This window comes from Platichthys flesus, chromosome 13 (genome assembly GCF_949316205.1).
Source record: "Platichthys flesus chromosome 13, fPlaFle2.1, whole genome shotgun sequence".
Taxonomy (NCBI): domain Eukaryota; kingdom Metazoa; phylum Chordata; class Actinopteri; order Pleuronectiformes; family Pleuronectidae; genus Platichthys; species Platichthys flesus.
This window is the reverse complement of record NC_084957.1, coordinates 16,323,659-16,350,644: the sequence shown is the minus strand read 5'-3', so window position 1 is coordinate 16,350,644 and position 26,986 is coordinate 16,323,659. Positions and strand designations below refer to the sequence as shown.

Genomic DNA, 26,986 nt, shown 5'->3' with positions numbered 1-26,986 from the left:
TGCCAAAGTGAGGGGGAGCATGTTTCTTGACTGGTTCACTTGAGCTTTTTTATAAATTTTCCTTTTCCCATCCTCTCTCCTGCTTTATTCTCTTCATTTCACCAGCTCTGTGTCTGCGCTGACGGATGTCTGCCTCCTGTCTGTGCTCCCCTTACCACATCCGCTTCCCCTCTCCACTCCCATCCACAGCTTGTCCTCATTTGTTTGCTTAGTGCATAATTAGCTATAGGATCACCCATTGTGTAATTATGTATAGCAGTTTGATATGTAATTAAAATTGTATCAGTATCCAGTGTAATTTGCGCTGTGTGATTACCTATTAACTGTGCAAACAGTTGTGCCTAAGAGCCCGTGACCGCCCCCTCTCATAGATGTCACTGTGCTCCTCTGTCACTATTTACATACCAGCAGGTGCTTGATCTGTTCTGACTCGCACATGGTAAAAACTAACGCTCCGTCTCCGCCGCCTCACATGAAAACTTCTTTCTGATGTCCTGTGTAATTGTTCCATAAGTTATTCAGTCTCAAACCAAGCGTTTTATACGACCGGGCACTTTCCCTTCAGACCACACACTTTGTGCCGAATGACTTAGTGCAGCAACATAACGTGGTTTGTTCTTCCCAAATACAGACGCCAAAACAGAGCAGGGCTTTCAAGCAGCTTGTTAGAGAGGTCTTATAATAAAGGAGAAGAGGGGGCTTGTGAGGACACTCTAAGGAAACAACTTAATGAAAGCACTGGGCTACAAACTGGCCTGAATACGCCGCCTTTGCAAATTCACCACTGAATAATTAGACGTGCCTGAAAGGTCTGCTGTTTTCATCCGATAAAAAGTTTTATTTTTTCCCACAGATGCTTCAGGAAGTGCAGAGTTAGTGTTAGTGCCTCGCTCTGTGCATGTGAGTGTGTGTGCATTGTTTGTGCTTCCTCTAGTTGTGTCTCTGCAGTGTGCTGCTGTGCACATGGTCAAAGGTCATACCCTTCTTATCTGACCTAAAATGTAAAAATCTAACTCATAGAGTTCGTACCATGAATAAATACATTCACTATATGGAGAGATGTACCCAAAGGCCTAAATATTCTTCTGTACATCCAACCTATTTCAATCATGTCAAGTTCATATCTACATCTGGCCTTTTAGGCACTGTTGTATAATTACAATGGTCAAGTTCTGCATTTATTTTAATGCGGAGGAATTTAATGTGGAGGAATACATCCCAAGGTCTGTGGTGGAATAAAACATTTTTGGGCTGACAAGCATTGAAACGTGGGTTATAATGAGCTTAACATGACCTATTTTCCCAATGATGTAATGGTACAGCAATAAGAAATTGTGCTGAATAGCTAACCAAACATGCCAAATTCAAACAATGTTAAAAGTCTGCGGAAAGGGGATATGTAATTGGACAGATTTTTCTTTTTTCCTGCTATGCAAAGGGGAGCACATATAGCTCAGCAACTTTAAAGCGGAAGTCTTTGTTTTAAAGTAGTGTTTGTCCGTTAAATATCAAAAAAGATATTGCACATTGTTTTATTTTACGTTAAATGCATTTTTATAAAACATCCATAATAACCTTAATGCATTTTTATAATTAACATAGGTTCTTTCTGAGCCCAAGGATCATTCTTTTACCAACTTAGTAGAAATCCATCAAGCACAGCTTCTGTGGCGGAGGTCATAATGTTCACATGCCGCTGACTAACCTTCTCAACGATGTTCAATTTAAGAATAAAATAATCATACATGTATGAATAAATACCCAGATCACCCTCGGCTGTTGTATTTATGCATATTTAATACAATACATAGATGGAGTTTGTTTAAATCCTCACACAAATATAACCCTGCTGGGAATCTTTGTGTCCTTCAAAAAGACAGTTTCATCTTTCTGAGCGAGAAATAAAAAATTCCACACAGCCCCAGCATTCATCACCCCTGTGTTACTGTTGAGTTGTGTACATACAGTACAAGACCCACTTACTGTTTACCTTAAACCTTTAACCCTGATGAGCGCAGTCTCTCTCCCCGGAACACACAAACGCTTTTAACAACAATGAAACCACCGCGTTCCCCTGAGAAAGGACTCCAGCGGCAGGTCTGACATCCACCGTATGGATGATTAGCATCATTAGAGCATCAGCTGCTCCCTCTCACTCACACACACACACAAACACACACACACAGCGAACACACACACAGACACACACCACACATGATGGCTCTTAAAATACCTAACACTTATGTAAATTAAATGGTGGCTTGTTTTTGGCAACAGGGTGACTTATTTATGATTGGAAGTAGGTCAGATGAATGGAGACTATGATCGAAACACGGAGATAACATCTGTCTGTGCTGTTTGCTCAAATGCAACAGATCATCGTGAAGCGGGGGGGGGGGGGGGGTGGAAAAAGTAGAAAAGAAGAATACAATATGCACAATCTTTAATTCTCACTCCCCTTCTTCTTCTGTGACCTGTTTTGTTGGTCTGTCTTGTGTCATACTGAAATTGTGTCTTTTCTCCCTTTCAGCTCCTCTGACCGACAAGCCGCCAAAGATCCTGTTTCCCTCGGAGAACAAGAATAGCAATATGGAGCTGCAGCTAGGTAAGAGCATCATGGGATTTCCCTCAGCCACAATCACTACTACTGCGTTCAACTTCAAATGATGGGGTGACTTTTCAAAATCCCCCTCAACACACCTCCAGGCAATGGGCACGGACTGATGATGGCACTTTAATTTACTGGAGAAACGGAAGAAATACAAATATAAGAAACTATTGTGAAAGTGTTTTCCATATATGCAAATGGTGGGTGCTAATGTCCCGAAGGCTGTTTTGTCAACAACAGCGAGCCCATATGGTGCCGGGGTTCCATACGCTGGCTCGCCACATGGACAAGCAGCCGCTTTCTGCTGCCGTTGTTTGTCTTCTGTGACTCGGGGTCACGTTGGGCCTTTCGTGTGTGCATACGTGCGTGAGTGACCATATGCATGTTTTGTTTGTTTCGTATTTTTTCTCCATTTTTTTCTCCCTGTGACAGCATATTGCTTGATTTCTGGGCACAGTCCGCTGTCCACATGGTGCTCTGCGCTCCGTGAATGGCTAATGAGTCTGTCACGGTGAAGCCAATGGGACAAGACTGAGAGGTCTGGAGCGCAGAGACGGACTGGATGAGTGTGTGACAGATGGGGAGGGGGTGAGGATAGAGACAAAGAAGGTGCAGGGATTCACCAAGCAGATACCTTTTGTCTTCTGTCTGGTGCCTCGGATGCCGGCGGAGCTCAGGTATTGTTCGTTTAAAATGCCTCCACAGTCAGTTGATCAAGAGTGAAAAATCACTGAGCACTTGTCCCGCATACCCATGCATGAACACAATGCAGGGAGGAACTTCATCTATTTGTGTAGTCTCCATCTTGAGTCCTTTGAGTTTTGGAAAGGTTTTGCCGGTAATTTGAAAAGGTATTAAGTCTTTTGTTGTGGATCGGCAAGTGGGTTGAGGCGGACAAGATATCCTTATTTTAAATTTTAGGGGGCGTTCACACCAATCTTGTTTGGGCTGAACATTTGGACTTTTCATTTACGTCCCAACCAATTTGGTCCAACCAAAAGTGTTGCTCCACCGGATCAAACTAAAGTATGGTGGTTTGTGTGAAATCTTGTGAATTTTAGACCAGTTGCAGGAAGTTAAGACATAATAAACAATAGAAGAAGAAGAAGAAGAAGAAGAAGAAGAAGCAGCATTTTTGGTCTTGCCTCAGGCCACATAATGTTTGAACAAAGAGCACTTTATTTAGCTTGTAGTGATAATGATTGCATTGAAATTAACAAAGCGAATTTCACTCTTTTCTTTATCAAACGAAAAGACGACTTTTTTGTACACTTCATTCAAAAAAGTCAGCAATTAGCCGATTTGACAACACGCCCACGTCAGACCCCTCTACAATCCAATCAATGTTAAGTTTAGTTAGACGCACCCAAATAGTTGATGATGACAGGACGTCAGTGTGCCATCCAAAAGTCTTAAGTACGCTCCAAAAATGACAGTGTGAAAACTAACCAATCAAATATAGACAATCAAACAAAGACACAAGGCTTGTATCAGAACCTTTGCTCCTCCAAGTCATTCCAAGCTGCGATTTGCATCACCACAGGAAGTGAATTTACGTACTGGAAGTGAACTCCGGTATGGGTCTCCCAAAACATACATTTCCCAAGATGCAATTAATTTTGCCTGATGAGTGCACAACTTCTCTACCTCCCACGTCCCCAGTTTGTTGCCAATTTTGTCTCTAAGCTCAAACAACAAGAATCCATGAGACGGATCACAATTATTTGTCTTACTCAACACAACTTGTTTCAGAGGCACATAAGAGCATTAAATTGTTTTCACAGCCTGATTAGTTCTCACTGTGCCCTGTAAACTGATCCTAAAGCAGTGGAGCTCCTCTATAATATTATGCTACTTGGAGCTGGTAGTGCAGAAAGCGAGTCATCGTGAGTGAGTGAGAGAGAAAGAAAAGCTATACACGGATGATGTCATGTGTTGAGTCCCCACAGTCCCCCAGCAGCATGTCGAAAGCACAGACACTGAATTAAATATTTTACAGCGGGGCTCCATTTTGTGCTCTGAAAAGTTGCCTCTCCACCCCCAGAAGAGAGTTTCTCTTTTTATTTAGCTTCATTTATTTATTGTCCTCTTCCTTAATATTTGTTGAGTCATGCCCTGAGCAGCTTTATTGAGCACCACGGCAGATTTATAGCAGCCAGAGCGTGCACACAGAGAGATGCTGGTCACAGAGGGAGAGGTGGGAGAGGGAGCGATGGGATCCACTGGAGGCCAGTGGACAGGCAGTAAAATCAGAGCCGTGAGCAGGGAGATAAATCTGCAACACTGCCAGGACACGTAGACCCACTTTATCTCCTCTGCTGCCCCCGGTGCAGGTCTCTCTCACAGCCGGCTTTACACACCGCACACGCATGGAGACATAAATAAACCACACGTGTTACATAAACTCTCACGGAAGCGACGCGGCCAGGATGTGAAGGAAAGTAAACGCGGATGAGGCTGGGAGAGGAACACAGAGGTCCATGAAATTGAAAGCAAAAGAGACTGACGGCATCCGAGTGGTCACGCAAGAGGGGTGTCTGAGATAAGGGGGAAAGAGAGACCGCTGCATCAGAGGGAGTTTGTCTTAGAGGAGGGGTGTGTTGTCAGGAGTATCCCCTCCCCTGCGCTCCTTAGGGCTCTATGCATGTCTCTGCCCAAAGACCCATAATCCCTCAGCTCCAGACCTGTACTGAACTCCACCATACAGCAGTGTCTGTGTGAGTGTGTGTGTGTGTGTGTGTGTGTCTTTGTATGTCTGTGTGAGTCTGTGTGAGTCTGTGTGTGCCCGCTCCACTCATCACAAATGTACAAGGCTTCTGGGCTGCAGGAGTCCCCGGGGATGTGTGACTGTGCGAGTGCAACAGAGCAGCCCTGCAAGTATTACTTTTTCGACAACTTGACATTTTCGATGGCGTTTCTAAAGGAGACAAAAATCAAGGTTGTGTAGGACGGTTTGGATTTTTGTCAGCCATCCAGTTCTGCTTTTGCCAGATTTACTGCTGTCCCCCTAGTGGCGAGTTTGGTGCAGTCCACTTCCACTTCTTCCTGAAAAGGAGGATGATTCATATTGCGGGGTTTGAGTTTGTGTCTCTGTGCAACGAGAGAAACACACACTCTTGCACTATGTGACACATTACACATAGCTCCAAATTGAAAGCACACACACACACACACACGCACATACATATATATAAACAGACACAGACACACACTCACTGACTTGATGTTGATTCCCTCAGGAAGATTTGTCATGGATTCGCAGTCCCAGCGGGTGGAGAGATTCAACTCACGCTTACGCAGCACTCCACTTTGAGCATCTCTCTGTTAGGCTGTTCGTCAAACACAAACACACACAAACACACGCAGATATTCACACTCAACCCCACAGCTCTCAGGATGGGTAAGACACACACGCTGGCGGAGCAGTCCTCAGTAACCGTGGGATAATAGTAACTGATAGAGGATTTTACTGTCCCCCAAAGCCAGCAGATGGGTGCACTCTAGTGGAAAGGAATTAGAATCCATTATTTCAGAGAGAAGGAATCACTATTACGGAATGGGCAGCAGGAGGGAGATGACTCTTAAACCCACTTCATTCTAACGCAGGCTGTGAAGAGGCGCAGGCCCAGCCGCTGCACTCGAGTACTGACACCGCACACCGTCGATGCGCAGCCATCTGTGATAGACTGACACAGAAAGATGCCGACGTTGACAATTTTTCCTGCTGTTTTAGAAATATGTGGTTGGCCAGCTCAGAAGAACAGGGAGGCAGTGTGATTGTTCCACTTTGACCCTACACGCTCCTTTTCTTCACCTCCGTCTTCATCCTTCACTAGTTGGAAATATCCATCTGCTGGACCTAACTACAGGGTTTTATTTACATTACATTACATTACATTTCATTTAGCTGACGCTTTTATCCAAAGCGACTTACAATAAGTGCATTCAAACCCGAGGGTACATACCAAGGACGACAAGAATCAAGAAAATACAATTTCTTCAAATAAAGCAAAACTACAAAGTGCTATAAGTAAGTGCCATTTAAGTGCTACTAACGTGTTAGTTTCAAAAAGTTGTTAGTGTTTTTTTTTTTTTTTTTTTTTTCATTCAAGGTAAAGTCGGAAGAGGTATGTTTTTAGTTTTCGGCGGAAGATGTGTAGACTTTCTGATGTCCGGATGTCAATGGGGAGCTCATTCCACCATTTAGGAGCCAGGACGGAAAACAGTCGTGTTTTTGATGATTGTTTAGCTCGCAGTGAGGGAGCAACGAGCTGATTGGCCGAAGCAGAGCGGAGTGAACGGGGTGGGGTGTAACGTTTGACCATGTCCTGGATGTAGACTGGACCGGATCCGTTCACAGCATGGTACGCAAGTACTAGTGTTTTGAACCGGATGCGAGCAGCCACTGGTAACCAGTGAAGGGAGCGGAGGAGAGGAGTAGTGTGAGTGAAGATTTAACTTCAATTAAATCTCTTCAACTATAAGTCATATGAAGCCTTTGATATAAAGTTGAAATTTATTGAACTTTGACACGCTGACCGATTTCAAACTTTAAGAAAGAAAATTTCGTCCCAGAGTCTGAGCAGTGGTGACCGGGGGATGGTGCCGCAGAAACAAGGTCCTGCTGAGTCACAGGTTCAATCACAATGACATGCTGATATTTTTACATAGAAGATACAGCTGTGTAGCAGTGGTGGGACCAGCAACACTGAATGATATTGTGTCTCTTAATCTACTTACACTCTGTAACTCCTTTCTTTTCCTCCTCATCTCGTTCCCAATTCTTATCCATGTTCTTGCTCTCTCCCTCCCTCCATCCCGCACTCTGTTTTTTCCTCCCTGCTTTTATCCCGCACCACTCCTCTGTCCTCTCTACCTCCACTTTTGACCCAGTCACAAGATTTAAGGCACAATCATTGGGATCTACTGATTTTCCAAAGTTTGTTCTAGTGGTCAACGCGTCTCTCCTCACCTCTTTTCTCTTCTCTTCTCTCCTCTCCTCCGGCTCCTCCTTGTCCTTTTTCTCTCTTTTCTTCTCTTCTCTGTTCCTCCTTTTACTCTCCTCCTCTTATCTTCTCTCTCCTTTTCCTCTTGTTTCTCTTCTCTTGTCTTCTCCCTCTTCCACCTTCTCCTCTTCAAGTCTTCAACACTAAAGAAACCTAGCTGTGACCCCAGAAATGTCACCTTCCACGGTGAAGGGTGAAATTGAAATTTCGCTGGAGAATTTTGAAAGGTCATGGCAGAGTCACTTCACTAAATTACTCTCTCTCTCGCGCTCTCTCTCTCTCTGGTAAACCTTAGTGTAACACTTTTTGGTCAAACAGGATTTTTGCAGTTTGTGGTAAACATTTCTATTACATCCTGTGGATTGTGTGTTTAAAAACACAGTTGATATCATAAGGACCTGCGGCTCCTACGTATAACATTGTTTGAAAGTTGGGGAACGTCTACCTAGGATGGTTAAAATATTACGGCTGAATCTCTATTCAGAAAATGACTGGGACTTTTACTTCTGCAGCCAGAATAGCAGAGAGAAGGAACACAAATGATTCCAAATGATTCCAGGGCTGGTGGCTCTCCAGTGAGAGCCACCAGCCCTGAAGGTCACACTGCAGATACGGGGGAACAATTTTTTCTTTGTCGTCATTCAATTTGGTCACAGTCCCTTAGTGACCCAGCAGTAAGTAACCCGCGGTGACCAGTATGGTAACCAGTGTGTCAGCGAAACAAAGCTGAATGTTTAAGTGTGTGAACGGTCGCCATTAATCACTGAGTCTGGGCCTGAGAGCGGGAGGCTGCAGTATGATAAATGAACTAACAGCGCTCTACACATGCCTAACAGGAACAGGAGAGGGAGAAAAGCAGGGAAAGAGAGAATACCCAGCGGACCAGACAGAAACAGGACCACGTAGCAAACAACACCCCACTGTGCATCGCATTCAGCTGCTTGTTTATTGCTGCCTTGACATTACTCACTACCGCCAGAGACGCCGGGTAGAGAATTCAGGAAAAAGGTGTGAACCGCGTCTTGATTTGTACCAGGCTGCAAGTCGTTTTTTCTCGAGCTGACATCTGGACCCACAGGCAAATTGAGCAGCTGTAGTTTCGGCGGTTTGTGTGGTGCCGCTGTTACAACCGTACAAAGCAAAGTCAAACTCTGACACGGACAATGCAAACCTTTCATTAAACAATTCTGTTAAAGTAAGTCTCCAAATGATGGCATTATATTTTTATGTCAGCTCCATTTATTACAATTATGGACAAGTTGGTAATATTTAGCAATGACATGTTAAAAATAATGCCTTAAACCAGAATTTGCTGAGTTTATTTTACCTTCGCCAAAGGGGTTATGTTTTACCTCCCATCCATTTGTTTGTTTGTTGACAATGATGACATTTCCACGAAAAACCATTTAGTGGTATATGTCAGGATTTCCACTTAACATTGCACTGAAGGTGGCATTTTTCAACATGTTCACCCTTTTCCCAGGGAATATTTCATGGACCTTAATGAAAGAATCTATTAGTGTGTGAAATTTCTTACAGCTTAAATGAAATTAAGAGAACTGATGAGCCTTGGTGGAAATATGCGCTCTCTCCATTCTAGATTTTTGCGGGGGGTTTTCCACAGTAAAAACTCCCCTATAGCGGGCTGTTACCTGATATGAATAACACAAAAAATGTACATGTATCCCAGGACTTAAAGACATAAATATGGTTCTTACAAGATTGTAAGTAATATTTCCATGCTGTGAAATGTGATGAATTGTTTTATTTGTTTGGAATAGAAAACACCAACTGAAGAATGTGTCTGATGGAGCCTTTACTGTTCTGCTGTATGACATTAGGTGACATGAGGTGATGCATCAGTCTGTTTCTCTCATATCCACGTGATCCATCCCCAGCGGGAGCAACAGATTTGCTTCGTCTCTCTCAGTTCATCTTTGTTGTTATGTCAGTCCATGTGTTTGCCAGTATTTATAACACAACCATTATTGAGATCCCAAGCTGTTACTATGAGACTTTCTCCACCTTGTAAGCCAGGGGGATGTCTTTAAAAAGAGATGATTTCGGTAATGATAGCGCTCATCTGCCGCTGATGCTCAGGCTCACTGACGGGTCTCTATTTGATACAACAAGGGCAGACAGGAGCAAGAGGGAGACATTATGAGACACATCTCCTTTTCAGAGCCTCTCTCCTTCCTGAATCTACCTTTTCATGCTCCTCCAGCCGTCAGCGCTGCCTCTCTTCGGTCAAGGTGGCAGTGACAAGGTCAGGGATATCGAAAAAAGCAACTTGACATATAGACCGGGTGCGTGGAAATTTAATAATCGGCCCATACGGCAGCCGGAGATGGATGGACAGTAATAAGAGAGGCGGGAGGAAGGATAAGAAGTGAGAAAAAAGAAAGAGGAGGGTGGAGAGGGATGGAAGGGGAAGGGGGGAGGGAGCTGGCACTGGAATGACATGCATGAACAGCAAAGCGAGCAGGGAAAAAGATGGCTTTGCCATTCACTTTGAAGCATGCTCCACTTCTGTCTCTCTTACGTAAGAGAAAAATGAAGAAAAACAAGTGCCAAAAAAAACTAGGAAGGGCGGAGAGAGGAAATAAGGAGGCAAGAAAGAACTTCCAAACTTCAGGGCTCTGATGTTTCCGGCGAGCGAGTGGCTGCATCTGGACTCTGGAGTTAGTCACCACGCCGCATTGGCTTTGGTGTTGAGTGATGGGTAAAGGAGCTCGTATAGAGAGAGAGAGAGAGTGAGAGTGAGAGAGAGAGAGAGAGAGAGAGAGAGAGAGAGAGGGGGGGGGGGGAGATCAGTCAGTGGTGTGAAGAGAGACAAGAAAGAAAGAGGGTTGAGAGGAGGCGGCAGGCGACAGGGAAAAGATAAGGAGACAGAGGAGAGAAGCGGAGGGGGAGGGACGATAAACAGAGAGGAGGGGGGACCACACTGAGCATCTGAACCCCAGAGAGCGATCTACAGTAGAGATATCTACAGTATCTCTCTCCTCATCTTTCCTCATGTTACGTAAGCCCTCCTCCCCGTCCTCGCTGCCGACAAGTGTTTGGTGACCAGCTGAGGCCCTTCACATACAGTATATCTGTTCTTCATTAAGTAAAGAAGACCCCCAGCTGGAGGCACTGAGCAGCACTGAGCTGCACTGAGCAGCACTGTACCTCAGACCTATATCACCGCTGCCCTCTTTGTGCCGTGCCATTGATTTCTTATGACAATCAGTCTTCGTGATGTCACCCTCGCCCACGGCAGCGAATGTTGCTATGGAGATCAGTAGATCTGCACCGAACTGCTGCCTCCGGGGGGGGCGGGGGGGGGGGGTGCAAGCCTGCACTGGTGCATGTGTCTGTGTGCACGTCCTCCTCGCGTGTGCCTGTGCACACTGTTCATCTTTAATTGCCATCTGCAATCTGCATCCTGAACACAGTCAGTAATTCGAGGGGCTCGGCGTGGGGTAAATAGCTGAGACTCATTTACAAGTGTGTTAATGGACTTTCTCTGTTTTTCCTGTGTCCCTCTCCCTCCTGCACTCTTTGTTCTTCTCCATCACTCTTTCTCTACTTCTCCTTTCTCTGCTTGCACATGGTCACACTCTGCACCGTGCATTAAAACGTATACTGCAGAGCAGAGTAAGAGCAGAAGCAGTGTTCAGGTTGGTTAAATAAACTTCTTTTTTTGGTTATTGGTTGTCAATACTGTTTCGGGAACTGCTCCAGATGAAAGAGAGATTGCAGTAAAAAACAGATTAACCTGTTTTTATGTGTAATTTACCCAGTGGAGGGCTGTGAATCACCACATCCTTCAGCTATTTAGTCACTCCTTGCAATTTCTCCACTCGTTTCTGCTCCTTCCTCCTCCCTGCTTCTTTCCTTCCTCCCTAAACCACTCTGTTCAACCCCTGAAATGTGTTATTAGCACTAAACAATGGGATGGTAGGCATTTTAAGTACCAGCTTTACTTTCCCTAATAACTACCCTCAATAGTAATAATTACCCCCTTTGAAACATAAAGAAAGAACCCTTCTCCGGTTACTAGTTAATAAGCTTGCAGCTGGGATTGTGTATTTCTGTGTTCGGTGCGTGGGTTCACATTCACTATATATATATATATATATATATATATATATATATATATATATATATATACATAGTTAAGGACATGTCATTTTAGATTGCAGACCTTTTCTCTTCACGTTTAGCATTTTGTGTTTACCACTTTATTGGCATCATCTTTTGTTTGTTTGTTCAAAAAAATGTCCATTAACCGCCCATTACAGTGTTTTCTTGTTTTATTACTTACATTATTATAAGTTCATTTTCACGTTTCTACCTGACATTGACAAAAATCTGGATATGCATTGTATTTACAAACTCTCCACACAGCACATTCTAATTTTAAATATTCACCATCAGTTCTCAGCTTTTCCCTATGAGATATATTCAGAGTTAGTCAACTTTGAAACTTTATTCACATGCAAAATGTATGAAGTCACAAATAAATGTGATCTCTCCTCCCATTGATACTGGTCGGAGAGCGTTTTCATCTTGGTAGTTGAGAGTAGGTTTACAGGTGAGGTTGTGTTGTTCACAAGTGAGCACTGTCTACAAGGGGACCAGATTCCTGAGTCACTTTATGGCCAACAGGGACGATACAGCAACCAATAAAATACAGTTTCCTTTTTTTTCTTCTTTGATAGCTGACCATGTAGAGATAGGAAACGGGGAACATGCGGAGAGAGACCCAGGCTCTACATTTATCTGTCATGTCTATCTGGCGTTGTCGCAGTTATGTCATGTGTCTGAACCACGAGGTCACCACTCCACCGAAGAAAGTGTCTGTACGTGATCTTTAAGGTCTTTGTGATACCAGAGCCACTTAATAAGGTCAATGTTGGTGCCAATAAGGATCCAGTAAATTCCCCCATCAATCAACATATGTGAGTACTGTATTAACGTCACAATCTATCACTTGACTCTTTTACTTCCTGCCATTCCTGTGGGCTATTAACACCGACCACATGCTCGGTGTCATTAATAACCACTTAACTTGTTAACCGGCTCCCGCCGAGCCCTCATTGATCCTGGTGTATGCAAGATTAGGAGTATGGATTGGTTTTGATAAAAGTCTGCTTTCTCGTGGCCATTCGCTTCCTGCTCTCTGTGCTCGGGGTCATTTTTATGTCTCAGACTACAGACTGTGACAATGGGGGCGAGCTCCCTATAAGATCTCTATTATTTTTAATGCCCCTTTGCAACTAAATGAGGGGCATCCACAAAATAACACAGCAGGGACATTTTTACGAAGTTTTGGCTGAATCTAAGACACACACTTTGAAACGTGTCTTCTTTTATAGCTTCCCTCTATGAGATAGCTGTGTCAATCCAAGCAGTCTTAAACAGACGTGGCGCACATGGTGGCTTATCTTTATTACAATATCAAGCACCAGTCTCTTCTCAGGATGTTTGGTTTGCTATTATTTTTCCAGAAGGGGCTCATCATTGTTAATTCTATCAGGGAAAAGATAGAATTAACAATTCCATGACCAGTTCATCACTGGTCATGGGATACTGCAAAGCAGAAAATATACAAAAGTACGCACTTCCAAATGGAGTCCTACACCACTCATCTTTTTCAATTCTGCATCACTTGCAAAGCTCCAAATCGGCCCTGAACAGTTCCCTGCTATTATTTCCAAGTCAAACTCTCCCAGATACATTAACATATGATACCAGAAAAGAAAAGAGACTTAAGACACATTTAATCAAAACCACTATCTTTCCATAATTCCAACCAGAATACTTCTGTTGCCTATATCAAACCATGGGCAGAACTGTGGGTGTGAACTCCAGTCTCTTTTGTGACAGTAACACATGCACCTCAAACACCTCCTCCACACACGGCCATTAAATGAAGCTAGCTCTTCACTCATTTAAAAGGAGCTTTGCCTCCGGACACAGTCTGCCCAGCCATTGTGTTTCCACCGCAGCGTAATTGGCAAAGCATTTAAGTAGTGACTAAACATAATTTCGAGGAGACGGGGTTGAAAAAATACCGGCATTGGTTATTTGTTCAAACGTTAAAAGCTGGTTTAAAAGGCAGGTCTGCTCAGATAAGAAACAGAGCATATCTAAAAAGTAGCCTTTATCTCATGTGTGGGATTTGTTTTGTCATAGGCTGATTTGAGCCCTGAGGCAACTTTGGGAACTTGACTATATGCTTCTGCATCTTTGTGTCATTCTTAACAAAGGTCTCTGCACAGTATTTGCAAATGTACACAGCCTTTCCTTCTACATTGGCTGGGGTGAAATGTCTCCACACATGAGATGGCATTGTTCTGTAGAATAAGATGAGAAAAAAGCTTGTAAAAAAACAGTAAAGCAATGCCAGAGATAATAATAGTTGGCCAATTGGAATCGTCTTTAAAAAAAATTCAATTGATAGAAATAGGCTAGATGAACAGATGAACAATCCTCAATCAGCATGTTAATATATTTTCCCCAGTAATATCCTCATAACTTACCTGACTAGTCCTGCACACTATACAACAGGCCTCAATAGCCCTGCTGTAGTGTGCAGGATGCTGGGAATTATCTGCGCATGTGATGGAGAAATGCACAGTGCTTGGTTGAAATTCAACATGCAGCGGGTGCTGCATTCCATACATCTTTGAAATAGAGTTTTGAATGGTGTTTTTATTGCTCAGCGTTTAGTTTTTGTATATATTATTTTTTTCCGAAATTCCCCAAATTCCCGAGCTCAATATTCCCATTGAAATTTACCGGACATTTTCCGCTCCTTTGCAACCCTATGAGTGACGCATCTCCAATTCCTCCAGTTGGACACAAATGAAGCTGAAATATCTCAGATAAGGGCGCTGCCATCTTGTGCTCTCGACATCGGTTGGAGTCGGAGTCTGTGCAGAAGTGATCATGGTGTGGAGCTGTGGTCTCGAGGTCCCGCCCCATACACCCACTCGACCAATCTTGAGTCAGTCTCAGCTGTCAATCATCCCATTTCACCCCGTTTTTATTATATGAACTAATCAAAACCCATCTAACTGGAAGATGAACACTTGAACATACATTAGTGGGTTGAGAACAATATAAAGTGACATATATGTGTTTCGCTAATGTCCAATTCAGAAACCTGGAAAGGCCAGGGTTTGTGCTGGCCACCAGGTGGTGATCAAGATGATTTTGCTTTGGGAGGCTGTCCTGTCATTCGTTTATATGTCTATGTTTTAGTCCCGTATCCTACCAATCAGCTTTTAAACATGAAAGGAATATATCCAGAACATTTATCGTGTACTTTTTGCAAACTAAGTGGAGGCGCATCTTAACTTTGCTGATGACGGATCTGAAACCTTTTTGGAACAGCTACATGGAGCAGAAATGAAAGCAGAAAACAAATCGGCTGTTCAATTAGAAGTGCTTCTTGGCATTTTCAAAGCATTTTCTGGACGTATAACGATTTCTCATGTCCCTAAACCTCTCCGACCTGTCATCTCTCCTCACTTACTCTCGCCGCAGGTTTCTGTCACTGTCTCTTTCTGCACTCGGAGGAGGTGTTTTTTTAAATTCCTGCGGAGCTCTCACCATCTGTCCATTGCTGCCTGCTGGCACCAGAACCTGCCTGTCGTGAGGACTCGCTGGTCTGTGTGTCCAGCAGCCGCCAGAGTTGTTTAGATTTGACACTTCACTTTTCCTCTCCACTGTCGCCAACTGCTCGCTCATGATGGGAACAGTTGGGTTTCCCTCTATAATATAGTCAGGCCTTGGCTCTGCTCTCTAAAGTGCCTTCAGCCGATGGAGTTTGTGGTTTTGTGCTAGACAAATAATGAAATGAATTTAATCCTACATCCGAGGCTTTGTTCCATTTGCAAATCTTGAACAATTGTGGTAGTATACATTGGTTAGCATTGTGGCGTAACGGTAACATGGTTCGATTCCCAGACGTGTTTCTGTGTGATTTTTACATGTTGTCCTCGTTTCTGTGTTATTCCAGCTTCTTCATGCAGATTGGGGCTAGATTGATTGAAGATGAGAAATAGAGAGTAAGTGGTTGTTTGTCTCCGTATGTTGGCCCTGTGATACATTAGTGTTCATGCTGAACCCCGCCTGGAGCCCAATATCAGCTAGGATTGGCTACAGCCCTCACATGACCCTTATAGGACGAGTGGAAGATGGATGGATGCAACTGTAGATTCCTTCGCAAAGGAGGTTTTATTTTCATTTTATATGTCTGTTAGTTGGCATCATTACCCTTAAACCACAAGTTGGAATTCCACAAAACTTGGTAGAAGGACGTAATATGGGTCAGGGAAACTGCATTACATTTTATGACATTTTAACAAATTGACATGTGAATAATCGATATCTATGATCGTGTGAAATTTGGTGCAGCTGCTCAGCATTGGCAGAAATATGCACTCTACTGAGGGTTCTTTTTTCACTTTGTGCAACTTGTGCAACACTGCCCAGTATAACCATTTCAACATCTGGTTTTAAGCGTGACCTTTTCCATATGAGGTGCGGCGGCTAAACAAAAGCTGGCAAGCAGGCAACTTCACTCTACTGAACTGCTACAATATTAATCTCCTCCTCTCCTCATTTTACTTAATTCGTCTTCTACTCAGTGGCTTTTCTAATCTCTTGCGCTCCTCTATTAGAGATAACATGACCTTTTGTGTGCTGGCAGTTTCCCGTGTGGCCTTTAAGTGTGAGGCGGACTGGGAACAGCTGTGGATCAAGTGGAGCATAATGTGGAGCTAAAGTGGACTCCATCACAGGGTTTTGACAAAGAGGCCCATCGCACCTCTTTGTCCTGAACTGGAAAATTTGAAAATAAGTCACCTTTACGAATGTGACAGTGTAGCCAAGCTTATAAGGACTCGTCTGACCTTATCTCCTCATTGTTCTCTTCGCTAGTAGAGGCCCCGCTTATCGCAACGTGTTTAACATGTGATCTGTCGCTTTCACTTTTTCATTGTGTTCCTCCTCATCGCACAACTCCTGCTTCGTTTTTTTGCTCCCTCCAGCTCCATCACCTGCTTGACCGAAAATCTCTCTGTGTGGAGTTTCCTTGTTCTCCCTGAGTCTGTGAGGGTTTTGTCCGGGTACTCGAGCTGCTTCCCACAATCCAAAGACATAATCCATACCAATATGTTTAAGTTTTACAACAGGAATAATCAGGAATAATCCCCGTCCATGCTAACACACTTGAAAACGTAATACTTGACCATCCATGTACACTGGGCAGGTGTGTGCAGGTGTTAACAGTCAGACATAACCAGATTATTATTATTATTATTATTATTAGTAGTAGTAGTAGTAGTAGTAGTAGTAGTAGTAGTAGTAGTATTATGCCCCCGAGCACTGACATTAAAGGTCAGATGAGACCCTATTGAAATTGTAATGATTATTATTATTATTATTATTATTATTATTATTATTATTATTCAGGCAAATTAATTGGCTTTTTGAGGGCTTTAACATGCTCAAATTCTTACCAAAATTGGCAGAAAGTTAGAAAGTGGTTTTCAGTGTTATGTTCAAAGTTATCTTAGTTTATTCAACACTCAAGAGTCTTTATTGTCATATATAGTAAAACAGACAATCCTCCAAATACAAATAAATAAAATATCAATAAAGATCAACTTATTAATATTGATTTAAAATATGATTTATAACTCTGTTCTACAAACTCAATGTGCAGGCAGTGTTGGTTTTACCTCACGTCAAACACACCCAGAGAATAATGGTATCCTGGATGAAATGTACCATGGGCTGGTTCTATTAAAAACTCGTGGCTGCAATCTGGTCTCTTGAATTGAACCTCCATCTTTCTTTTTTTTTTTTTCTTGGGTTGAAAGACTTTTTGGAATCCGGGGTTCTGAGAGTCATGAGACCCAGACCGCAGCAGCAGCAGCAGGAGCAGGAGTGGTGGGGCGTTTGTTTCATAGGAACTCCACACTCAGCACCCAGCAGGCAGCGGATAGATCCAATAAAAACGCAATAGGACATTTCCAACGCGCAATTTCTGTTGCTCATGAAGAACCGATTGAACTGCGAGTGTCGTGTGTCTTGTTCATGCTTTTGCAAGGATAAAAAAGCTTTCTCGCACAAATCTGTAGAACATATCAGATAATTTCCTAATAACCCCCTGAACAATTTGAGGAACTGAACCCCCTTGTTGTGAAAATGCTGTTGATTGGGGAGGCGTTTGTCAAATTCTTAATAAGCTGGGAACCCCCGTGTATATGTGTGAGATGGTGAAACCGAGTAAGAGGAAAATGTGTGTGAGGTACAGTTAGCGATCTGATTTCGATGACAAGCCGCGAGTTCACATCTTGAGCGGCTGCTGCCGTATGGTTTGTGATCGTGAGGCCGCCGATAACGTGTCGGCAGACTTTTCCCTGTGTCGACACGAAAACCAATTAAGTAAGATTGTAGTTTTTCTTTCAGGAATGAGCAGCTGCATGAGCGGTGAACGCACGGCGAGCCAAGTCTTAGAATGTTCCTGACTGAAAAATAAATCCACATCAACGACCTCGTCCCTTGTGTAGAATTATTTAGAAAATAAATCCATGTCTGAATCTACTTAGCTTTGTCTTTAATCTGAAGGATGCAGAGGATGATCATGAAACAAAACGGTGCACCTTTAACACCCTCTTACCGATCACTTAAGCCTGGGCCACACTGAGTGTGTGTGCGACGCTGATCCGCTGCGTCCTGTGCACATCTGTTGAGAATCTCTGATGTGACTACTTTATTTCCCACTAATAAAAGAATTATTAGCATCCAGTGTAGCCCGAGTGTTAGACTGTACGGATAATGAAGGAATCCACCATCTCGCTTTTAATCAACAGTTGCAGTCAAATTTCCACAAGGCCAAGATGAAGTATTACATGAGTATTTTGTTCCTTTTGGTCTGCCTCCTAACATGTTACTAGTTATTATTATTATCCTACATAACATACTACAAATGAGAAGCTATGGTAAAAAGAAGGAGGAGGATCTGCTTCTGATTTGCTGACTGTCGGGTCAGGACTGATACGTTTTTTTAAATGTCTCCACATCTGAGGCAAATATACCAACCAAGGTATATATATTCACTGTGCTGCTGCAAAGTTCAGCAGTGAAATGAACCTGGGCTCGTATTCTTCCATATTTGCTTTTGTTGCTCTTCCTTTGAGTATTAAAAATAAAATTGTTTTTTCCATTCCCTCTATGGACCTTACTCACCGCTGAGAGATATTTTTACTGTAGGTAATTTAACAGTGAGCATACTTTAATATGCTAGCTTGTTAGAGAAAGCAATGGAAAATACAGCTTGTTTTTTTATTGCAGTATATATTCGCTGCAACAGCACCGTGCACACTAATGCTGCCTCTCCCTGTATCAGGCTTCCTTTCCCTTCACCAATGTGGCTCTTATGCATGGTATTCCCAGCAGAATCTGTGTGTGAAACAAAAAACTTTTTCATTACCCAGATTCCCCGTGCTCTGCAAGATTTTCTTCTAACCCATGTGAATTAAAAGCAAGTACACACACAAGAGTAAAAAAAAATACACACATGCACGTGCATGCATGCAAACAGGCACACACCACAACGCTCTTGCCTCATTGGAGAATCATGGTTATTCTTAGATGAATTGTCCTTTTTTTTCATACATTCAACACGGGATCCTCATACATTCCCATGAAAGATAATTTATACTCACTAATTGTGCCAGTATGCTGAAGGCCTGCCTCTGGAGTCTCATCAATCATGACAATGAGGCACAGCAACATGTAGATTTAAACTACCATTACTTAACGTTACCCTACAAATTCATTTCATGGTCCGTGTGCCAACACATGCTTGTCTTCACTGAATCGATCGATCAGGGTGTGCTCACCTCAGAGGAGGATCCACCTGGAAGAGCTGCCACACATGAAGGTGTTCACCACGAAGCTGTTGCCTACATGGTTACCATGATTTCCTCATTAAACAAAGTGGTCCTGTCCTGTTTTAATTAGCAGCAACATAATATTAAAAGACAATTTAAATTGATGAGACAGCTGATAAGCAGGTCAGAGAGGAGAAACAGCCTCTGCCTCCCTGATGTGACAAAAACCTGTTCGTTTACAAGGCCGGAATTAATGAGGCCAATGTAGAAATATTGAAATGTTATCTGATCAAACTCTGATGAGCTTTTGGATGTTGATGGAATAATTATCTGAAGAGCCAGACGTCTGACTTTTTCCACCAGCGCTCTATTGCAGCATTTGTGAAAGAAAAGTTGCAGTGAAAAAGGTTTAAAAACTCTGTCAACATAGACTCAATAATCTGTCGATAAAAGCAAAGAAACTTAAAATCTTTCACACATAAGGACAGGACACTTTTCAAGAGCATTGTTTAGATGCAGAATGCTGATTTCTCAATTGATGATTCTTTCCCCTTGATCATTCCTACATTTGACAGTGTGACAGTCATCCTGGATGGCTTCATCCCTATTCATGAACATACATATGCTCTGTGTATCACACAGATGACTGCATGAACACACACATGTAAACAAACACACAATGAATACAGAAAGGAAAGATAGTATTCCCAGTTGGACGCTGCAACATGTACATTTTCTGTGAAACGACGTGGTCTTGGTGGGAATGATAGTGCAGTGCAGTGGAAAAGTACAGAATGCTAATGATATCCTACAGGAGAAGTTCCAGTCGTGCTGCGATAATCATTTCTACAGGATTAAGTCCTGACCCACATCAGCTCGGCATATTAGCATTCTGAGAGAGTACTGCAGCAAGATTCCACACACACTAAATGGCTGCAGTCGATGGGATGGAGGGAAGAGGAAGGAAACTAGGATGCGGAGACAGCGTGAGTGATGGAGGAGAGAGAAAAAAAAAGGATGAATAATGTGGGAGAGCGAGTCAGCTCTCATGTGTCAGGACTTGTGTGTTTGTTGTTGGTGTGTTTTCCTGGCTTTCTAAGAGGAGCCCTCTTGCCAACCTGTGTTTGGACCATGCGCTCTCTGGTTTTCATTTGCATCCTAACTCCTGCATTGAACCAGAGACGTATCTGTGAACATGCCTGCACCACAGTGACACTGAGTGTTTGATATCGAACTTCAGAGGAACTTTATTTAAATTCAACTGATGTTTTTTTTCTTCTTTTTGAGGATTTCCGCATTTAAATGTGGATGGCCTTGAATTCCAAATAGTTTTCGTAACCAGAGAAAGATCACTCAATAAAGCACAAAATACAGACAAACCAGACATTTAATATTCTCCACATTTCAAGACCAGAACAGCCTCAAGACATTTTTTTATCTTACCGAGACGCTGCTTCATGGCACTTTTCACCTTTTTTCTTCTTTCAATTTAATTCACGCTTTGATATATGATATAATCTCAGGTTTTTATCAATAGAACGCCTCCGGTTGTCATTCTGCAGGTTTGATGAAAGCAACAATGTCGCAATCACAAAGTTTAATTTTTAGTGGGCCTCTGCCTTGAATATTTTATACTCAGATTTAAATTCGTGGTGGGTGTGAGCTCGCCACAGATGGTTTGGGGGAAATAATGGGAACGCTGGCCCGCTGGCCCACTGGCCCACTCAGAGCTATTAAGGGAAAATTATATTTTTTTCTCTCAGGGGTTTTTTGGCCACCGTTCCTGTTGGTTGTGATAACATGTTACAACCTAGCTGCTTTTTCTATTTTCCTAAATGGGCCCTCACTAAAAACAGATTCACAGCAGCATCCATTGGGATGAATAACACGAGCGAACATGAGTCTGCGTGTTGTTTTAAAAAATGGCTTTATAGAGAGAAATGAGCACTGGTGCTTAACTGCGTGAGGCCTCAATGAGGAATTACAAATAGATTGTTTTTACCTTGGATGACCACAGGTAGGTGGGAACAGCAGAAAGCCACATGGGGAGAAGTTAGCTTTATTTTAAAGTTTTCAAATCTCAGGACGCTTTCACACAAACCTGGCTCAGTCGGAGCGGTCAGCCTTCTCTGTTTAGTCCGAACCAAAATAAACAGGCGTGAAAGTTGCCTCGCACCAAAAGCAACAAAAGTTAATCCGACCAAAAGAGGCGTCTCGGTTCAGATCAAACACAACTATGGTTTGACTGTCGTTTTGTAGTGTGACATTTTCTGGGTACGCTGACAGCATTGAACATTTGAAGAAGAAAAGGAAGTGGCTCACAGTAGCTTGTAGTCTTCACTTTAAGTATCTAATGTTTGAACAACGAGGACGTCCAGTCTGCTGGTAGCAACACTACAGTGATATTACATTACATGTCATTTGGCTGATGCTTTTGTCCAAAGCGACTTACAATTAGTACACTCAACATTTATGAGAGGCCATTTAGGGGTTCAGTATCTTGCCAAGGACACTTCAGCATGCAGATGGGGAAGAGTGTGGTTTGAACCCGGCAACCTTCTGGTTGGAGAACGAGCATTCTACCCCCTAGGCCACACTGCCTAGGGGGTACATCAGGCAACGGAATAAACAAAGAGAACGGGTTCATTCACTTTCTCCAAACAATCGGAGAACACCTTGTTTTGTAAATTTAGTTAAAAAAAGTAAGCGAATACAATAACGTATGCATGCTGACGTCAAACACACTTGCCTACAAACTATTGTTGTTTATAATGTAAACAATTTGACAAAGACACAAACCTTGGTTCAGGTGTGAAAACCCAAGCTACTAATGAACACACACAGTGAAACAGTCGTACACATTTATTTATTTATTCATGACTCCAAAGACATAATGAGATTATTGACTGTAGCAACACACCAAGCGCATCCCTCTGTTGTTTTCCCTCTGAACCTCCCTCTCTCAAAGACAAGAAATGATCCTTCACTTGTGACCTGAGCATGTATCATATGTGCACGCACACTCTCATGCACACAGACCCACACAAGCACACTTTCTGAGTGGATCTCAGGGACACTTGTCCCTGAAATGAATCACCACGCTGCTTCACTGGTAATACCTGTCTCTTTATGGAATCAATTAGAGTCCAAGGCACGGCTTCTGTTGTCTCACAGAGAATAATCACTCACTCTTTCTCTGAGCCCAGCAGACCATGTATAAATCCAGCCTATTGTATGGTTAAGAGATGGACTGGTGCTTATTTATCATTTAAAGACTGTTTACTGTGATATCTGAGATTCTGAAAACTTGGGTTCTGCACTGTGTGTTCACCAAACACTTCATTTTTATAATAACGTTTTTTAGTTAAAAAAACCAATTGAACGGTTGTGTGCTTGTTGGTTTGATTCTTCTTCGGGCTGAACTGGAGCACACATGAGTCATGCACTGACTGCTTGAATCAGATGCACTTGCTCATCTCGGTTTCTGCAATGTCCAAAGTTCTGATGAGGCCTCATATTCATCAGATTAGATTTTTTTTTTTTGCCAAAACTAATTTGGGAAATCTGTACATCCGTGGTTACAGGGCAAACGGAGGCGGATGGTAGCTAATGCAGCGTCACTTTCCACTGTGCTGATTGTCTGACTCCATGGCATCAGTGCACTTCCTGTCTGTCAAGCCTGGTTTTAAGATAAAAAAGAAAAATCAAGATGTATGGGAAATTAAGGGAATAAGACAAATGAGTGCACACAAGGGCACAAGGATCATATTTTTTACACAGTCAAAGAATCACTATGGTTTGTATTCCATAAACTGAGCTATCCCCTTGTGGCTGGCTGCAGTGTAAACCCACCTCCTCCATTCTAGTTATTGGGACATGGACCCAATAAATAAATAAAATAATATTTTTCGAGTATGTATTATTAATACCTGTACTGCATTAACTATATCATATTACAAAATATATATATATATATAGTGACAGTAATATTTTTACTGTCAACAAATGTAAAAATGCCACTGATCTGCAAAATTAATAATTTCAACCCAGCTCAGTCTGAATATATATTTATTGCATTTCTGTCAGAGTTAAAATCTGTATTGAAATGAAGGTAATTATGTGTAACACCCGAATCATTGTTAAACACTGACTTAATTACTCTCACGGTAAGGAGCCATTAGACAACAGGGCAGCACAAATAAATATAATTTATGACATTTATGTTAAATAGGCTTTTAAAAAGGTTTTTAATGAAGAGTTTGAAGAAGATGTTTGTCGCAGGTAAACTGGTAAAATGTGATTTGCAATAATAATAGTCTATGCATTTAGATACTGATACAAATACTGATACCTTACAATATAAACACATTGTTTATATTGTAACGTATGAAGGTGTAAGTTGTGTAGGTAAAGTGAAGTTTTCTGTTACTCTAGTGACGGGATCCCACGATTCTCCTAAAGTAACGAACCTAAAAGACAAACAGGAGAAAAGTGAAAATAGGAAACGATGTGATGCGTTTTGATGTCTTCAGAATGCGGTCGTGGCACAGTTGGGATCATCGAGGGGACTCTCCGTTAGATTTATGCCAGCGATCATGTGACGTCGTTAGTGAGAGAGCAACACAACTCACGGTTCTGGTCGCAGAGACAGAAGCGGTGGTGAGTCATCGCTGTAAGGATTTGTGCAGTGCGTCTCGTTTGACCTCTCTTGGAGACAAGGAGGCAGTGTTAGAAGCTGAACACTCCCTCTGGCATGATGTAGCATATATATATTCTGTAGGCAGACGCACACATGCAAATACTCGCACAAAATCAAACACGGTCGGCCTCTCACAGGAATTCATCGGCATAATTAACCTCCCAGCGTGCTCCCATGTTGCCAATGATTGGCTGAAAGTCATCCTAAGACGCAGCAATGCACGGTTCTCCCAGGTGTTTTGGTAAATGATCCCACTACTTGGCAGGTACCAGGGGACATCATCAGAATGTGTAAGTGTGTAAACATTTCTGTTTTCCCCAAGTGCCCCCTGCCCCAGTGTCCCCGGCCCACTCGGCACAAGTCATTTGTCAGCCCTGATCTAGATTTATCAACACACTGGCCCCCTGTGGCCCGAGCTCAGTCTGCACTCCCACTCAAAGCCACGAATTTAGTGGACATGCTCTTTGTGGTGTTGGATGGTGGTGGGGGGGGCTACATGAATTGGATATGGGGTGGTGTGATGGAGAGGCGGAGAAGAATCAGAAATTGAAACAGGGGAGAGGTGGAGATGAAGAGGAGAGAGAGCAAAGGTGTATCGAGGCCTTTGTGTCCGTCTGTAGCTGAAGTGGTGTTTTGAGATCTGAGGTTACAGAACCAGAGGGTGAGAGGGAGGAGAGGGCGGGAGAGGTGCGATAAGAGCCTGAGGTGTGGAAGGTGAAGAGGGGTTTCATTTGTGTTATAGAAAGGAGAGTAGGGCTAAGTGGGGGGTCCCTTGAAGAACGACTGGGGGTTTGGGTGTCGTTCAGAAGATAAGCCGGCTGACACCTCGAAAGGTACCTGGAAAGGTGTCAGCTGTAAAATGGAGGGGCAACATATCAGCAGAATAAAGAAGAGATTCAGAGGGTCTCTCTCTTCAAGAAGTGAAGATATGTGGGATCTCTTCCATGGAGGAAGGAGATAAAAGAAAAAAATCTAATTAATTCCTTAGATCTGCAGTTCTTAAAAACAGCGTATGAGCACATGAGCCAGGGGTAGAAAGCTCCAGAGGGTGTGCAAAAAAAAAAATGACTTAAAGATAGAAAGCTTGTCACTTATTAACTGCAAATGAGTCTGATGTATCCTCATGTTTTCAAATTAGAACAGCTTATTGGTTAAAATGCTCCATATTTCTGTCTACCGGTCTCTATTGTGGTGTATGGTGCAGAAGCTCAGACCTCAGCTGTGACATGGTTAATAAGCGTGATGGTTATTCATCTCATTCTTCCAGGTATTAGTTCGCTATACTTTATTTAAACTGCCTGTTTGGAATGGGATGTGTGCTCTGCCTGTGGTGATGCTGGTTGCAGCTTTCTGAAATTGTAGAAGTGACCAGCTGCTTATCTCAGTCCAAAGAATCCTGAAGCTGCGGCACAAAGGGCCGTTCATTCAAAGTGGGCCGAGGCTCGACTGGAGAATCCGTATCAGTTGTCGTTACTGCGAACACGCTGTTGTCGTGACTGACACCGCTTGAGTTGATGAGTCACTGCTACACAATTTAAATTTCGATGCCAAATGTGACGCAGATAAATGGCTCTTGAGATATGTGAGCCACATAACAGACCAATGGCGATTTCTGGAATTATCAGTTAGATATTAACAAGAACTACCCACTTTGGTGAATGGATCCTTGTTGACTTGCTGTAATATGCACCATTCACTAATATCTTCTTCACTTTTCATTTATAATCACCAACAGGCACAGGACAAAAATACTTCTTCTGTTACAACATCATGTCTTGTTCTGCCCTCACTATGTAGGTGCACAGCTACGCACAGAGCCAAACACTCCTCCAGTAAAGAGGCTGAATCCGGCTCTGAAGTTTCTACTGTGTACAGTTTGGAAATTGTTTAATGTAGGACCAGTAATGTAGTGATAGTGGTTACGGATCAGAAAAAAGATCAGATACCATAGAGAAGAGAGAGAAATGAGAAGTTACACAACTACAGATTCCCATGTGCATTTTGTTAAAGTGAGCTGCCATACTAAAAATAAAATGGTTTGACCAATTTCAAAAATACTTCAATTGACAACCCAGAAAGTTTGTTCAATTAAAGTTGACAAATTATCTGTATACAGTTGATTATTTAAATTTGATAAAACTTTCTTTTCGTGTCGTGTTGTTGACAAAATAAAGGTTTGGGTCATTTTTTTTTTTAACCAGGTTTCATTGCTGTCTTTACATGCAGATTTTTTTTTTCAGGTATATAAAACAGTATCATCTGTATAAAGCAAACATTTTAGTCTGAGATTGTATTGTTTATGTAAATGTCGAACAAACGGACATGGTAACATAGTAACCTTAAGACACTTGATTCCAGTTTTCTTAAAGGGATGGTGACAAAACAATTGACTGGATCCATATATTCAGAAAAAGAACAGTTCTTCCTTTAAATATCATGATCAACATAATGAATTACTTAAGAAAGGTCTCTGATCTGTAGGCCCATCATTGTTCGGTTCAGTCGGTTAGTGGAGCTGGAGCATCAGTAGATGGAGAAATACATGGGCTGTGTTTTTCTGTTCTTATCAACCACTCCAAACACTTTACACCATATTCTCTCCTATTCATACACACTCACAAACCGATGGCCAAGTGCAAATTGAAAATGTGAATAAACACAGGTGGATGGAAACTGACCTTTAGTCACCCTACTCATTATTTTCTGATGCGTCTCACATCTAATGTTTACTGCTTAAGTGGAGATGTTAGTAAAACTACATGTTTCTGACAAG

General features: G+C 42.5%; 1 protein-coding gene across 2 annotated transcripts in view; it reads left to right on the top strand.

Moving 5' to 3' along the window:
• The window catches only part of il1rapl1a (interleukin 1 receptor accessory protein-like 1a), a 158,835-nt gene that overhangs the window by 104,038 nt on the left and 27,811 nt on the right, over positions 1 to 26,986 (top strand). For both annotated transcript variants that reach the window (XM_062401893.1, XM_062401892.1), the window contains exon 6: positions 2,531 to 2,605. In XM_062401893.1, coding sequence (XP_062257877.1) covers positions 2,531 to 2,605 — 75 coding nt within the window. The remainder of the gene's footprint in view (positions 1 to 2,530; positions 2,606 to 26,986) is intronic.